The 17,160-nt window shown below is 38.0% G+C and overlaps 1 protein-coding gene across 1 annotated transcript in view; it reads left to right on the top strand.

Annotated features, from left to right (window-relative positions):
- Positions 1-17,160, top strand: part of SNTB2 (syntrophin beta 2) — a 71,301-nt gene that overhangs the window by 40,274 nt on the left and 13,867 nt on the right. Inside the window, exons 3-4 of the mRNA XM_040253300.1 lie at positions 5,919-6,129; positions 12,384-12,526. Coding sequence (XP_040109234.1) covers positions 5,919-6,129; positions 12,384-12,526 — 354 coding nt within the window. The remainder of the gene's footprint in view (positions 1-5,918; positions 6,130-12,383; positions 12,527-17,160) is intronic.

Below are 17,160 nucleotides of genomic sequence, written 5' to 3'. Positions count from 1 at the left end.
TTGACTATCTAGAGCTGGAAAAAAGTGCTGACTATCAGAATGTATAAGTGAGGAGGGGGAAGAAATTTATTTGCTTTTTCCACCTCTCCTCTTTCAAGACCTCACTAGATGCTTCTGATCATTCTAAGCAGTTCATTGTGGAATCTGAAAGCTAAATAAATAATGACAAACTCCAGGGAGAGAACATGAGCCTGTTCCTTAGCAAACAGCATTATGGGCAGTGCAGAATTTATCGAGAACAAGGTGTTCTTAAAGCTGCTTTTCGGAAATGTAACTCTGTTATTGTTGAAGAGGTTCACAAGGTCTGGGTCATCTTCGCTTTGGCTGTTTTCCATGTAAAAGGTAAATTTTGGCTTTATGACATACAAAACAACATGATTATTAATTGAACATTATTATAAATTGAACTCATCCTTTATGACAAAGACTTTTCTGAACAGAATAAGCAGGCTAGACTTAGACAATCTTATGCTTCTGTGGACCTAACCATGATCTGATTCATCTGGTCAGAATGTAATTGCTTTTCTCAGGAAATCCTCAGTGGTTTGACTGGAGGCCAGACCTCTTCACACTGTAGCTGTCTCCTCCTCTCTCCTGTGGGCCCAAACAATGACTGGCAGACTGCCTCCAAACTCTTAGTAGTTTTCATTTGAATTTGTCTTTTAAAACAGCAGTTAACATTAGGAAACACTTTGTTCCCTTTATCAGCTCCAGGGGCTGCTTCTTCAAAGGCAGACTTTTGGATCCTAGAATCATTAGTCCTGTTGTGGAGTTTGTGTTCTGAATTCTTCTAATTTAATTTCCTATTTTACAATCACATTTTAAGAAACACTGCAAATTTTCTCTTTTGATGAAAAGTTGGTGATTATGTCCTAGGGAACTGTTTTACTTCCTTGTTTTCCCCTTTTTTAGCCTAGTGGTCCCATAATCTTCTGCTTAATCAGGTTAAGTTTATTTTATAACAGACATATTTTCCTTTCTTTCACTTATTAATAAGTAGGAACTTTAACATCAGGATTTTCAGAGTGTTAACTATGGCCAAGGACCTGTGTCTGAGACTTTCCCAGGAACTGTATGAGGTCTGAAAGCTTTTTTCAGAAGGTGAACGTTTTGTGCCTAGAGAAGGATGAGCTGATTCCTGCCTTTAGTGTTAAGTAGGTCAGTAGGAGGAGTGAAAGAAATTTTTCGTCATGGTTTTGCAACTGAACTTTTAGCATGTGATAAAGGATGTTAAGCTGGTTACAGTGCCAAAGCAACCAGGTAGAAATGAACAGCCTCTTTAGAAAATGGTCAGCCCGGTAGATGGTCTAAACTAAGGACATCCCTGGCTCTTGCGTTCAGTTTGGTGGGATGAGGGTGGTGGTCAGGCTCCTGCTGGATTGAGGGTGGGGCAGTCACTAGCTGCTGGGTGTGGGGAATGCTGAACCGGTCAGCTGGCCTCTCTATTTTAGCTGCGTGCTTTACTCCCACTTCCAGAGGTAACTGGCGCCTCCAATTCTTCAGCCTCTTCAGGATTCTGCAGCGTGGACTGGCTCGGATTTGACTCTCCCCTACTTCTCTTAGGTTTGCTAAATCATTTAACTACTTTGTCTGCTTGCCAGCTTCCAAAATTTTGTTGTAGTCGCTCCTCTCATCTTCTCCCTGAACTTGTAGGATTATGCTTTTTAAAAATTCCCTTTAAATTTGTAAATGACTCCTTAGATAAAATACCAAAAGCACAGTACATTAAAGAAAACTTTACAAGTTGAACTTTATTAACAATGAAAGCTTCTGCTGTGTAACAGACACTGTGTACTAGGGTTCCCCAGAGAAACAAACAATAGGATGGATAGATAGGCTTATTTACTCATTATAGGAATTAACTCATGCAGTTGTGGAGACAAAGTCCCATGGTCTGCAAGCTGGAGAAATAGAAAAGCCAGTCTTAAAATTCACCCCAAGTTCAAAGGCCCAAGAACCAGGAGCACCAGTGTTTGAGGGCTGGAGAAGATGAATGTCCCAACTTAAGAAGAGAGCGAATTTGCCTCTCCTCTGCTTTTTTTATTCTATTTATGCCCTCGGTGAACTGGATGATGCCCAGCTGCACTGGCGAGGACCATCTCCTTTACTCATTCTACTGATGATGCTAATCTATTGCAGAAACACCCTCACAGACACACCTGGAAATAATGTTTTACCAGCTACCTGGACATACCTTAGCCCAGTCAAGTTGACACATAAAATTAACCATCACACACTGTTAAGAGAACAAAGAGATAAGCTGAGGACTGGGAGAAAAATCTTTGTAAAATACACATGAAATAAAGGACTGACATCTGAAATATACAAGGAATTCTAAAACTCAGTAATAAGAAAACAACCCAGTTTTAAAATGGGCAACAGATACTTCACCAAAGAAGAAATAGAGATGACAAATAGGCAAATGAAAGGTGTTAAAATCATATTCCATTAAGGAATTGTGAATTAAAACAATAAGATGTCACTGTGCACGTACTAGAGTGGCCAGAATCCAGCGAACAGTACCACATGCTGGTAAAGATGTACAGCACCAGGAAGGGTTATTCGTCAGTGAGGGGAATGCAGAATGATACAGCTACTTTGGAAGATGGTTTGGCAGTTCCTTACAAAGCTAAACATAGTAGTCTTACCATGTGACCCCACAACTGTGCTCCTTAGTATTTACCCAAAGGAGTCAAAAACTTAGGTCCACATAAAAACCTACACATGAATGCTTTCATCATAATTGCCAAAATTTGAAAACAACCAAAAGGACCTTCCATAGGTGAATGGATAAACAAACTGGTTCCTCCAGACAGTGGAATATTATTCAGCCGTAAAAAGAAATAAGCTCTTAAGCCACAAAAGACATGGAGGAACCTTAAATGCATATTGCTAAGTCAGAAAGTTACATACTACAGGATTCCTAGATCAACAGTTGCCAGGAGTTCAGGGCCAGGGAGTGGGGGTAATGTACTGTTTTAAATTATCCCATAGCAAGTGTATAATTGTTTTTTTTAGAGAATATAATCATTTTTTATCCAATAAATATCAATATTTATGTTAAGGACCATGACAGCAACAACTGATATAGTGAAAAATAACATTAGAAAGAAAAAAACATTATAAAATAGTATAGAAAACTAAATAAAGGTCAAGGTGAATATTAAGCTATTTGTCAGAAATCTCTTTCCTTCTCTCTACTTTTTCTGGGCTTTTTGGATGGAGGAGTTCCTCCTGCCTAGGAGTGTGTGTCCTGCTGGTGACTCAGCAGGTAGTCTCATCCTTTTTGGGTCCACTTAAATCTCCCTAGGCCATTTCTCTATTGTAATCCATCTTACATCCCACCATGAAATTATTTTTTAGCTTATTATTTTTAATTGTGATAAAATATCATAACATAAGATTTACCATCATAACTATTTTTCTGGAGGAGCAAATGGGAATTCATTCCTGTATTCTTGCCTGGGAAATCCCATGGACAGAGGAGCCTGGTGGGCTATAGTCTATGGGGTTGCAAAGATTCAGACATAACTGAGCGCGCACACACACACACACACACACAACATAAAATTTACCATCTTAACTATTTTTAAATGTATAGTTCAGTTAATTGAACTATAATTATAGTTTATTTACAAAGGTATTAATTATATTCATATTACTATAATACCAATCTTCAAAACTTTTTCCTCTTGCACAACAAAAATCGTACCCATTCAACAGCTCTCCGTTTCCCTCTCCTGCCATCCCCTAGCCACTACCATCCTAGGTTTGTTTCTGTGACTTTGACTACTCTAGGTACCTCATATAAGTGGACTCATATAATATTTGCCCTTTTGTGATAGGTTTCATTTAGAATAATCCTCTCAAGGTTCACGCATATTGTAGCATGCGTCAGAGTTTCTTTCCCTTTTAAAGCTGAATATTATGTGTGTGTGTGTATCCCGTTTTGTTTATTCATCCCACTGATGGACATTTGGGTTGTTCCCACCTTTTGGTTATTGTGAATGATGCTCCTCTGAACCTAGGTATACAGATATCTCATAAAGGTAATTTTTTAATTAATTGTCTTGATCATATTGTCCCCTTGTTCAGAATCCTCAGTGATTCCACGTTGCCTACCAATTAATATCCAGACTTAACCTGCTATTCAAAATCCCCAGAGTTTCAATCTCAAGCTACTTCTTGCTGTATTTAGCTATAGGATAGGAAATCAAATAAACTCATCAGAACTATAACTAAAACAGAAGCAAAATAGCATGTGACTTGCTATCTAAAGATGCTTCAGGTATGGGCTTTGTGAAGTGTTTCGACTGGTCACAGATCTTATTTTATGTTTTGGCTATTTTCTAGAACTCTCTGGCCTATTTGGCTATTGCTGTAAAACTGTGAAGGCATATGAAACATGGATAGACTGGTGGATAGACCTTCAGGTAGCTAGCAGGGTACGTCTAGTGGGCAGGCCTGTCAGTGGATGAGTAGGTAGGTAGCATGGATAGATGTGTTTATAAGCTGTATACCAGTTTGGTAAGTGTGCCCCAGTGGTGAAGAGGTCCCCGTTGCAGTCCTGCTTTGCTGCATCTCAGGAGTGCCTTTTTGAGCCAAGAATTTTGTGGTAGTCATCACAGTTCTTTATAGAAGTAGTTTTTGTAACTTGTATATTAGTTAAATATAAACTTTCTGCCTTCCCCATTAGATGATAAGCTCAGTGAGAGGAGAGACTAGTTTTTCTCTATTTTTTTCACTATTATATCTCTAAGACAGTGTCAAGCATAGAATCTAGAAAACAGTAGGTTTTCATTAAACGTTTATTTAAGAAAGGATGGACTGACCAGAGCTCAAATGAGAATGAATATTTGCCACATTAAGTATGGCAAGTTAAAATGGAATTATAAAGGAATCTCTAAATGTGACCAGAGAGAGGGATGCACGCTTCAAGGCAGACATGCTGGTGTTCCTGTAAACCAGTCACGTTTGCCAGGTAGTGTGGGATCTCATGACAGGGCTGCAAGGAAGCAAAAACTGTCTTCAGAAAGATGAAAGAATGAAAAGTTCTCTCCTTGGTCAGTGGCAGTTTGTCAGTTTTTAGCCTACCATGAAAAACACTCCTAAGAGCTTTTAATTTTTTCCCTTTTAAAAGATATATATGTTCACTGTTAGAGCACAGCAGTGAACATAAGTTAGTCATTTATTGATTGATTTTTAAAATTCATCTTGGCAAAAGCTTTGATCAAAATACAAGATAGTACCCAGCAAATTGCTTTATAAGGAACTGGTTGCGTGTACCTTTAAAAAAATTTAAATAAGTCCTAATGGTTACTTTTGAAGTAGAGGTTGTTCTTAGTTGAGCATTAATAAATAATAGTCATAGAGTTGAAGATTTCTTAACTATTTTTCCTCCACTACTTGGAGGATGAGTTAATCATACGACATTACCCAGACCCTAAAAAACAATTCCAAATTTTCATAGAGAGTCATATTCTTCGGCTATTTTATTTCACACAGTGGAAATTTCAGTTCAATTTTTGGCAATAAGTTTTACTTACCTAGCAATACTATATACCAGAATTTTCTAAGTATTTAAAAAAAAATTTTTTTCATTACAATGTGCCTATGAGATTCAACAAGCAGGCTCTCCATTTCTTTGACTTGGAAATGAAGGCGGAGTGAAGTGTTCTTACTATGGATTCTACACTAGGTTCTCTCATTTCAGGTCATTTCATGAATACAGAGACGGCAGCCCAGCAGTTAGTCTTTCTAGTGATGATCTTTCCACGTGTGGATTTCTCTGGGATTAAGAAAAAGCATTTATATTCTGGAATGTAAAATTAAAGTTGATTTTCAGTTATATATGTTAAACCGTGGCAGTTTTGATGGCTTCTGATCTAGCTCATTTTCTTTTTTCTTTTTCCACACAGATTGATAGAGCTCCATTCTCCTGATAGCAGGAACACGTTGATCCTCCGTTGCAAGGATACAGCCACAGCACACTCCTGGTTCGTAGCTATCCACACCAACATAATGGCTCTCCTCCCACAGGTGTTGGCTGAACTCAATGCCATGCTTGGTGCAACCAGTACAGCGGGAGGCAGCAAGGAGGTTAAGCACATTGCCTGGCTGGCAGAACAGGTAGGCTGGGAGGCAGGGCAAGGTCTCACCGGGTCACCATTCAGAACCAGGATGGTTCCCCCATTTCGTATGTCTGGAATATTTATCACACAGTCAGGTCTCCAGTGTCTAACTTGTAGATCTTTTGTTTCTCCTCCCCTAGTTTTTAGCTATTTATTGCTAATTATCACTTCCACCAGCAGAATTGACTGTCATGATAGTCATCATCATAACATAACTATGAAGAGATTCTTATCATTTCTGTCCTTAATGACTGGAGATAATTTTCATGATTTTATTTTTTATTTATTTTTTTTTAAAATATTTATTTTTATTTATTTATTTGTCTGCATCGGGTCTTAGTTGCAGCACGCCAGATCTTCAGTCTTCATTGAGGCATACAGGATCTTTTGTTGTAGCATGTGGGATCTAGTTCCCTGACCAGGGATCGAACCCCGGACCCCCTGCATTGGGAGCACGGAGTCTTAGCCACTGGACCACCAGGGAAGTCCCAATTTTCATGATTTTAGAATGGAATCAGCAACTTATTTTGCAAAGGGCTATTAGTGCCACGACTTCTTAACTCAGCCATGATAGCAGCAAAACAGTCATAGACAACATGAACGTGACTAGATGTGGCTGTGCTTTAATAAAACTTTATTTACAAAAACAGAAAGTGGGCTGTATTTGGCCCACAGGTCATAGTTTCCCAATTCTTGCTCTAGTCTATTGACAGAGTTTCAGAGACAACAGGCTTACTACCCTGATCTGGGAAAAGTTTAAAATATACAAAATATTTTACAAGCTATTAAACGCATGTACAGTTGTCTTCTACAACTGACAAATGGAAAGAAACCAGAAAACTTAAATAGAGGTTGGGTGAAAGGAAAGGAAGAACATAACCCTGGTTAGTTTAGATCCAAAGTTTGACAAAAGGGAGACTAAAAGTTCTACACAGTGTTACAACACATCCTTTTCCTTTCGGGGCCTTCCTCGTCAGCTGGGCCAGAGGGAGCTGAAAACAAACAGGGTAGGGAGTCAGAGATGAGTGTTCAAGTGCTAACTCTGTTTTTCATTGGTTTTCTTATTAAAAGTTCCTTTATATCTTTGCACCCTAGTTCCTTCGTGTGTGCCACGGGGACAGGGATTGCCTCAGTATCAGCCCAGAAAGGTTTTGTTCTTTTGTGTTGTTGTTTTGTTTTGTTTTAAATACAGTTTCAGGGTCTGGCTCCCCGTGGTCCCCCTCAGGAGTCCCCATTTGGTAGACTGATGGTGGGGCCTGGCAATCTCATCTGCTGCCCCAGGTGACAGTGTCACGGTGAATCAGTTTTGGACTCCACTGATCTATTTATTTTCAGCCATGAAATTTTATGAACACTTCAAATAATGATTCTAATAAATTAGAACACAGAATTAGTACTGTAATGATTTCTAGGAGGCATGACTAGAATAAGCAGAAGAAACTAATGAAAATCATGGTATAAGTACTTTTGACTTTGAAAGTTTTAGTATTTTTTCATGGTTTCTATGTTTTTATATGCTGGTTGAAAAACTCAATGGAGTGGTATAGTTGTTCTGTGCTTTTGGCAATGTTAGAAATCTTCATGATTTAAAAAAATACATTCACAAGGTTCTGAGATTGAAATGAGAAGTTAATAGGTGAAGTCTTACCCTCCTTCTGGTTCCCCATCCACCTAATCCCCACCCCTCAGCCCCCAGAAAGGTAATCACTTTGATTCCTTTATAATGACTCTTGAGAGTTTCTTATGCAGGTAAAAGCAAATATGAAATATGTTCTTTTTCTCTTCTATAAAAGAAGAAAGCATATTATGCACACTACTTTATATCAATACTTTGCTGTATTTTTTTTCTTGAAACAATATATCCTGGAGATCTTTTTATATCAAACATATGGAGCGTTCTTTTTTACAACTGTATAGTTTTTCATTGTGTGGCTGTAGTTAAATAAGCGTTTCCTCCAGTGTTGTTGTCACAATCGTGTGCCCTTACACAGAATGAATAACCTTGCTAAATGAATAACCTTGTAGTTTGTCCTCTCACACGTGTGCTGTCCAAACTCTTTGGTTCCAGAGTCCAGATAGAGCAGATAACAAGAGAACACACATTATCTGAATGTATTTGGTTCTTAAATTTCTGATAATAAGTTGTAAAGCTTTGGTTAGAAAAGGATTTATCCAGAATTTTAGCATCATTTCCTGAGCTTTGATCATTAGAGTTCATAGAACTGAATATTTGTATATCTGTAGGATATATCTCAGAAGTGCTGTTTCAAAGGGTTTATTAATAACCTATCTCTATAAGGCAAATGACCCCCAAGACTTAGTGTCTTTGGAATAACACTTATGTCCCACAGTTGCTAAGGATTGCGAATCTGGTAGCCATTTAGCTGGGTGGTCCTGGCCCAGGACCCTTCAGGAAGTTGCAGTCAAGCTGTTAGCCAGGGCAGCAGTCATCTGAGGGCTTGATGGGTTGGTGGGTGCACCTCCAACATGATTCATCTATATCGCTGTTGGCAGGAAGTCTCAGTTTTTTGCTGCTTGTAGGCAGAAGTCTTCAGCTCCTTGCCATGTAGGCCTTTCCACAAAATTGCCTGAGTGTCCTCAGGATACAGCTGTGGGTTTCCCTCAGAGCAAGTGATCTGAGGGAGAACAAGATGGACACTACAATACCTTTGTGGCTATGACCTAGGCTCTTCTTTTCTCTTCTTTTCATTAGAAGTGAGTTATTACTAAGTCCAGTCTACACCCCAGGGCTCCAGCTTTTAAAGGGAAGAATGGTAAAGAATGTGTGGACATCTTTTTAAACTACCACAAAAGATATAGGCATTTGTATCAGTGGGCTTCCCTGGTGGCTCAGATGGTAACAAATCTGCCTGCAATGCAGGAGACCCAGGTTCAATCCGGGGGTCGGGAAGATCCCCTGGAGAAGGAAATGGCAACCCACTCCAGTATTCTTGCCTGGAGAATTCCATGGACAGAGGAGCCTGGCAGGCTGCAGTCCATGGGGGTTGCCGAGAATCCGACAGGACCAAGGGACTAACACACACAACCACAAACACTGGGACTAACACTTTGTACCAATAATTTTGATAGATATTGTCAAATTGCCTTCCATTAAGATTGAACTAATTTAAATTCCCACCAGCAATATGTGAGAGTTGCCAGACCTTTAAAGTGGAGTTTATTTGGTTTATGCTACATACAGACCAGAAGAAAGGAGAAAAAAATTAAGCCATGGGTTCATCACAGTCTGCTCTTGATGGACTATATTGTATGTGTGTTTCCTCCGCTCAGTTATGAGCTTTTCAAAGACAGGAGCACATTTCTCTCAAAGCTTTCGCCCCAGAGAACTTAGCCTAATGCTTTGTATATAGTAGATATTCAGTAATTTTTTCCTTTGTCTACATATATACATGCAAAAAGCAAGTAGACAAGTCATTAATTATAAAACACTATCCAGGAACACAAGCTCAGGGTTGGGAAATAATACTAAGTTGAATAGTTTCAAGTTCTTTAAAAAATAGTACTACAGAACTAATCCAAAGTGCTGTTTTTAAACTGTTCATGGTTTTTACTTTTTCCATGTAGTTGTTTCGGCCGCCCAAGTCAAATATACTTAGAATAAGGTGTTTAAGCAAGATTGGATATCATTTCTCAGAGGAATTTTATAATGAACTTACATATTTGATAAAAGCTGAACTAGGTAAATGCAAAAGCCTTCTTTAATTGTGATATTATTTAATTCTATGAGTGTGAAAATGGCCAATCTATTTTCAGATCATGTAATCTTTTTAAAATAGGCAAGCATTTCTTTTAGCAATAGATATATTTCCTGAAAAGCATACATAAATGAAACTGTTTCAGTTGTACCTAGAAAAGATAGGCATTTGGGGCAGATAACTTAAGGAAGGATTATTTATTTAACTTTAAATGATCTTTCTTTATCTGTTTGTTATTTTACATGATCATAAATTGAGTTTGCCTAAAATAGGGAAAACCTAGGTAATACTAAAATGCATAAAGAACGGAAGTATATCACCTCTTTAAAAAATCTGTAGGATGAAGAGAGTTAGGGAATGAATAATAACTATGATTAATTTTTTCATCTTCAGTGCTATTCAACTCTATTTGTTAAAAAAAAAAATTTGGAGAGGACTATTGTTTGGCCAGGTGTACACACGTGTGGGTGTTGAAACACAAAGCAGAACACTAACATTAGTATCCTTTTTTCCTCTGGCGAAAAACTCGATAGCAGGGGAAAACACCACCTCAGCAGTTGAGCCCCAAGGCTGCTTGCACTGATAGCACAACCGAAAGCACATGCTATATATAGCTGGCGGCATTCTGATTCCAGTGAAGGCAAACAGTACCCTTATAAGTTAAGGCAGATAGGCAAACAGAATGACTGAAACTGAGGTTTCATTTTTCTCCAGTGATTAAGTAGAAGAGGGAAAAGATATCCTCCAAAAGTGAAGGACTCGAAAGAGCTAAAGAATAAACACTTTTTAAAAATTGTTTATTGAAAACAGAAGTTCTCTGTCTTTAAATTGGATATTGTTTCTATTGACATTAGCAGTTTTCCTTTCTCTTCTTTGGGAAGAAACACATTTAATTTAGATTTTCTAAATGCATATACTGTGACCTGGCACTCACAATCTGTCTTATAACTTAGCAAAAAAAAGTTAATTTAAAAAATCAAGTTATCATTCTATCCCTTTGGGAAGATAGATTTTTATATTATTTTCCCTATGAAATATTGTCCATAACAATCTCAGAGACAAAGACTTAGTAGTGCATGTAAATTAGAAATCCCTTTGGAGTATCTGTGACCCCAAAACTGACGAATCCAAGAGAACCTCTTTCCAGCTGATACTTTCCCTCCAGACATCACAGTCTTAGTCTTTCCCCCTAGACATATAAAATCTTAGAAAGACATCACAATCTTTACCCCTAGACATATAAAGTCTTACAAAACTCAGGTTCACCAGTAAGGAAATAGTTAATTATTTCTCCCGTATTTTGCTAGAATTCTCAGGGTTGGGTCATGTATTTTGGGTTTTCAGCACATGGTTGAACATGGGTAGCTTCACTGGCTGGAATTCATTTCCTGCTCATGGAATCCAGTCATAGCTCTAGCAAGAATAGAGACCCAGTGTAGATGTTACAGCACAGAAATGAACCACTCAGGCCACTTTTCAGATTATAGATGTTTTCTTAAAATGCTCTGACATGTTCAAATTACCTTCAGAAGTCATTAAAGAAGAGAAGATAAAAGGTGGATCTGAAAACAAGTGAGAGAAAAGTGATTCATCAATTTAAATTTATCTCAAAGCTGTCAGTGATAGCAAGCTGAAAAGTTGAGGGTTGAAATACTGTTGTTACGCACTCCCTGCTCAAAGGTCTCATCTTAGGAAGGCAAACATTTTGATGATACCAGGGCTTTACTTGAACATAGTCTTTGCTTTTTGGCCTTGGATCCTTGACAATATATATAAATAGTGGTTGTTTTCCTACGTTTTTGAACTATCACAGAGATAACTGAGCTTTATGCAGTTAAATGCAATGGTACATTTGAAACTGAAGCATAAACTTCCTGAACTGTAATGGGCAGCTCTTTGACAGTAGTTTATATCAGTGTTTTCCAAAATAGAACATAGTTGGTCATTTTGCCATTTTAAAAAGATAAAATAGAAATTATCAGAGTGCATTGTACAAAGGATAGGAATTATGGTTGTTTAGGAAATTTTTATATTCAGTATTTATATATAAGTGTTGAGTTGCAATGTAAAATGTATTTCTTATTGTAACTCTTGAACAAAAATATTTGAAAAACCCTGATGTTTAGATTATACAGACTTACTTGGTAACAGTTTCTATCTTGCACTTAGAAAATGTTACTCCCACATCAGATATACTAAAACCATTATCATTTTGAACTGAGTGCTGTGTATTTAATTAGAATTGGTGATAATTAGTTATTGTGGAGTAGGGGAAAGAAACTGTGTCATATCATTAGAAAATGTGTGTAATTCACTCAGGGAGCACTTTCTCCAGCTACACACAGTCCACTTCACACCTCCCAGTGGAGAGGCCCTGCCAGTGGGAAGGAATCTGTGGGGCGTTTCCTTTGTCTCTCATGGGTTAGGATGGGGAGGCAGAATGGAGACCCACTGTCCTAGGTGGTCACTGAAGGAACTTTCACAGTTACACATCATTATAGTTAGCTCTACTTTCTGGATCTCACCTCTGTAACAGGCAAAGCTAGATGGAGGAAGGCAGCAATGGAGACCTGTCCTCATGGCCGTGACTGAGAAGGACCTGCTGCTTTATGACTGTATGCCATGGACCAGGGATGCCTGGGCATCACCATGTCATAGCTACCCTCTTGTTGCCACAAGGTAAGACTAAAGACAACAAAATATCTGTCCTACTCTGAATCTGCTGCTGCTGGTGCTGCTAAGTCGCTTCAGTCGTGTCCAACTCTGTGCGACCCCATAGACGGCCTCCTACCAGGCTCCTCTGTCCCTGGGATTCTCCAGGCAAGAACACTGGAGTGGTTGCCATTTCCTTCTCCAATGCATGAAAGTGAAAAGTGAAAGTGAAGTCGCTCAGTTGTGTCCAACTCTTAGCGACCCCATGGACTGCAGCCTACTAGGCTTCTCCGTCCATGGGATTTTCCAGGCAAGAGTGCTGGAGTAGGGTGCCATTGCCTTCTCCGACTGAATCTACTAAGGAATTTTAAAGGAATTTAAAAACGACTTCTGTTATCTTTTAGGTGCCTAAAATAGCATTCAAGCAGTGATGTAGACAATTTAGACAAAAACTTTTCACAACCCTACTGATCATTTTTGCAGCTCCTAGCTCAGAATATATGGTTTCTATCACTAGTATTTTTGTGTGTATTTTTTAAGTTATCGAAGCAGCTCCCTAACTGCTCTTCTCAAGACTTGCTTACTCATGAAGATAAATAAATTGTGTTTTGTTTTTTTTTTCTTTTCCTTATTGACTGTGACTAGAAAACCACTGAAATTGTGGCAGCATTTTGACTGAGTGATGAAATCATTTAAACCAGAATGTGGTACTGTGGATAAACTACACAACTCAGCCAAAATATTCTTCAACTTCTCTTTCTAGTATAAGAGTACATTTGATTCCATCAAGTAAACATTTATCTGACCTGAAGCAACAGGATGTTTCTAGTATGCCAGATGTAGGGAGCTGGAAGGAAAAGAATGGAGAAATTTAGATTAGGAGGCCAATATATCTTAAGAAATAACCAGAAACTAGTTATCTAGTGTGAAACTAGGAAACATTCACATTCAGTGTTAATTTGGTCTTAAAAAAGAGTCAGGTTTTGATACAGCTCAAAAACTACACATTAAAAAGGAGTCCCACAAAAAAGCTCTTGGTAGTCAAAAAGGCTAAATGATGGCGTCATCTAGTGTGTCCCACCACAGGAAGCAGTGTGGGAGTTCCGGCTTTCAGGAGACAAAGATTCATGTGAGGAAGAGAATTCTTACATTACAGGAAGACTTTTACATTATGTAGGATTTCCTTCAATTTGCCAAGTTCCCTTACATATATCATTATTTTTTAAAAATATAATTTTCACATAGCTTTTCAGGAGTTTCTCGGTAATTTAGAGCTGTAGCCCTTAGATCACAGGATAGAGAAGAAGGATTTATTGAGCCTCAGAGTTAGAGAAGTGTGCTCTCATTAATTCCTTCAGGATATAAGAGTCCTGCAGAAAGGGCCTTGATGATTCAATAGCAAAGGTAGACAGCCTCTGATAAATAAATTAATTAATTATAGTTCAAAAATCAAAGAACACTGTTAGGGTGATATAAATTAACATGAGTTACTATTTACATTGGCTTGCACATTTACAGATTCTTGGAAACCAAAGCTGTATATTTGCGTTTATCTAATAGTTGATATTTTGGGATGGTCAGGGAACTGAGTAAAACATGAATGTGATAAATGAAGAGGATTTTTATTTTATTCTTATTTCATTTGACACATTTCCTGATGTTAAATCCAAGTGCCCAATACAGGTAGAGAATTATATACAGGTGCTGTAGATTTTGCAGGATGTGCATTTTGTAGTCTTTTCCTATATGCCTTCTTTGACTGGAAAAGGAAAAGGTCCAGAGAAAGCGTGGCTACTTGACAATGTGGAAAATTGAGTGGTGGTATGCTTATGGGATTTATGGGGCCAAAGCCACTGTACCGCCTTTGCATGAGCTCATCGGGCCTTCCCACTAAGGGGGCCTTTTGGCAGTGTGTTCTAACCAACTGCTGTGCAGCAAGAGTCCAGCAGCTGGTTTGAATTAGATTCCCTCTGCCAAATATTTCATAATCAAATCTGTAGGAAAAATTCTGGACTTTATATTTTTTTAAGGTCTGATTTGAGATTAGCAATCAAACTGAATATGGGGGAATACACCCTGACACTTTGCTCATACTCTGTATTACTTGGATTGTATGTGGAGTAGTTTTGAAACTCATTTAACTCTTGCTGAGGTAGCTAATGTGTAATTGGCATGTTGGTTCAACAGGGATCAGCTCAGGGAGGTGGTTCTCAAATAATACTTTCGTGGACCTCTGGGGATACCCTCTTCAGGGGGTCTGTAAATTCAAAACTGTTTTAACAGTAATACTAACGTGTTGTTTGCTTTTCTCACTGTTGACATTTGCACTGAGTTTGGTAAAATTGCTTGTACCTTATGAATCAAAGCAGTTGGCACCGAACTGTATAGCCTTGCAGGGATAAAACATGCCAATTTAACCTCAGAATGCCTTTGTTGAGGCAGAAAATTGCTAGTTTTATTTAATCTCAGCCCTTGAGTATTCATCCTGTTGATAATCTGTGAGATGACGTGAGAAGTGCTTAGAGTCCACTTCTACTGCATATGGAGGTGTGATGGTTTGTTACAAAGAAAAGCATGTGTGGTTTTTATGAGCTGAACTGGCTGGTTGGTTGGTTGGGTTTTTTAATGGAACACCACTTTCCCTTAAAAAAAAAAAACTGACAGACTATGGGTACTCAGACTTGGGTATTTGTCAGACTTTTAATTTTTTCTAAAATAAAATTCAAAATGAATTTGTCATTTAAAGGAAACACTGATGGTATTTGTTAACAATTAAAATTTTCTATCTTTCAAACAAAAAATTAGAATTCTGGAAAACTTGTGTCTCTCACTATGAATTTTGACAGCTTCCTTGTACTTAAAGACTTACCTGATAAGATCAGTGGTGATATTACCAAATGTTACTTTTTTATATAATAAAATACTTTTAACATTTGGAAAATGTGCATAACTCAATGAAAAAATATATTCCAAGTGACCAATTCATGATGCTGCAAAATCATGGAAGGGTAAAAAAAATCTATTCAAGCTGCAGGAAAGACCATTGGATTTTTTAATGTAACAAGATAACTGAGGGTTTCCTGATTGCTCAGTGGTAAAGAATTTGCCTGCAATGCAGGAGCCGCAGGGAGAAGCAGGTTTGATCCCTGGCTTGGAAAGATCCCCTGGAGAAGGGCATGGCAACCCACTCCAGTATTCTTGCCTGGAAAATCCCATGGATAGAAGAGCCTGGAGGTCTATAGTCCATGGGGTCCCAGGGTCAGACACAACTGGAGCAACTTAGCCCACATAAAAGCTTTATTGATAAGGTTTCAGATCCTACCTTGCAACTAACCTTTAAGAAACTACTTGTTGATTTTTGGTTTGGTCGACAGAAAGATAGCCATAATTATCTGAAATAGCTATTGAAAGATTCCTTCCTTGTCCAGCTGCATACCTGTGTGAGGCTGGGTATACTTCAGCTACATGCTGTGGCAGAATGCAGATACACATAAGAGAATTCAGCTGTCTTTTATTAAGCTGTAAATGAAAGAGATTTGAAAAAAATTAAAACAGTGCCAGTCTTTACATTCATTTTGTTTTGAAAAATATTATTTTTAATAAAAGTATGTTATTTATATTAGCACCTAATAGGTTTGTTATTTTTATTTCTAAATGAATTAATATTTTAAAGATTTATCAGTTTTAATTTCTCATTGTAGTAACTGCACTGTATTTCTTAATATAGTAAATACAGTGCGAAGAGCGGGTGGCGCATGGGCCTTCTCACTGCCATGGCTTCTCTAGACGTAGAGCATGGGCTCTGGGTGCCTGGGCTTCTGTAGCTGCGGCGCATGGGCTTACTAGGTGCAGCTTCCGGGCTCTAAAACACAGGCTCAGTGGTTGTGGCACATGGGTTTAGTTGCTGTGCAGCATGTGGGATCTTCCTGGACCAGGGATCAAGCCTGTATCTCCTGCACTGGCAGGCAGATTCTTTACCACTGAGCTGCCAAGGAAGCCCTAAAGTATAAAGCTTAATGCTTTTTAATATTTTCACAGAGTTATGCAATTACCACAGTCAACATTAGGACACTTGAATCACCCCAGAAAGAAACTCCTTACCCACTAGCATTCACCCTTCATTTTCCTCTCCCTCAGCCTTAAACAACCCAAAGTTAGCTATGGGTTTTTTTATAGGTACCCTTCATCTGAGTGAGAAAGTTCTGTTCTATTCCACATTTGTTGAGTGTTTTCAATTTTGGGTTTAATTAAATGATTTTGGATTTGTTAAAATCTTTTTTCCCTGTCTATCACAGTGATCTTGTAGGTTCTGTCCTTTTTTCTATTTATATGGTTTTACTTATCAATTTATAAATCAATTTAAAAATAACTTTTAAATCGAATCAATTTATAAATAAATTACCATATTGATTTTGAATATTAAACCAACCTTGTACTTCTGAGATAAATCTTATTTGGTCTTGCTAGATTCAATTTGCTAATAATTTGATGAGAATTTTTGTGTCTTGTATTTATAAATTATCTTGGTCTGTAGTTTTTTTTCTTTTCTTGAGATGTCTTTGGTCTGGGTATTAGGGTGTTACTGGCCTCATAGAAAGAGTTGGGAGGTATTCCCTCCTCTTCTGTCTTTTAGAAGACTTTATAAAGAATTGGTACCAGTT

Source organism: Oryx dammah, unplaced genomic scaffold (genome assembly GCF_014754425.2).
Source record: "Oryx dammah isolate SB20612 unplaced genomic scaffold, SCBI_Odam_1.1 HiC_scaffold_13, whole genome shotgun sequence".
Taxonomy (NCBI): Eukaryota; Metazoa; Chordata; class Mammalia; order Artiodactyla; family Bovidae; genus Oryx; species Oryx dammah.
Note: the sequence above shows the minus strand (reverse complement) of the source record. Positions and strands in the feature narration are given on the sequence as shown.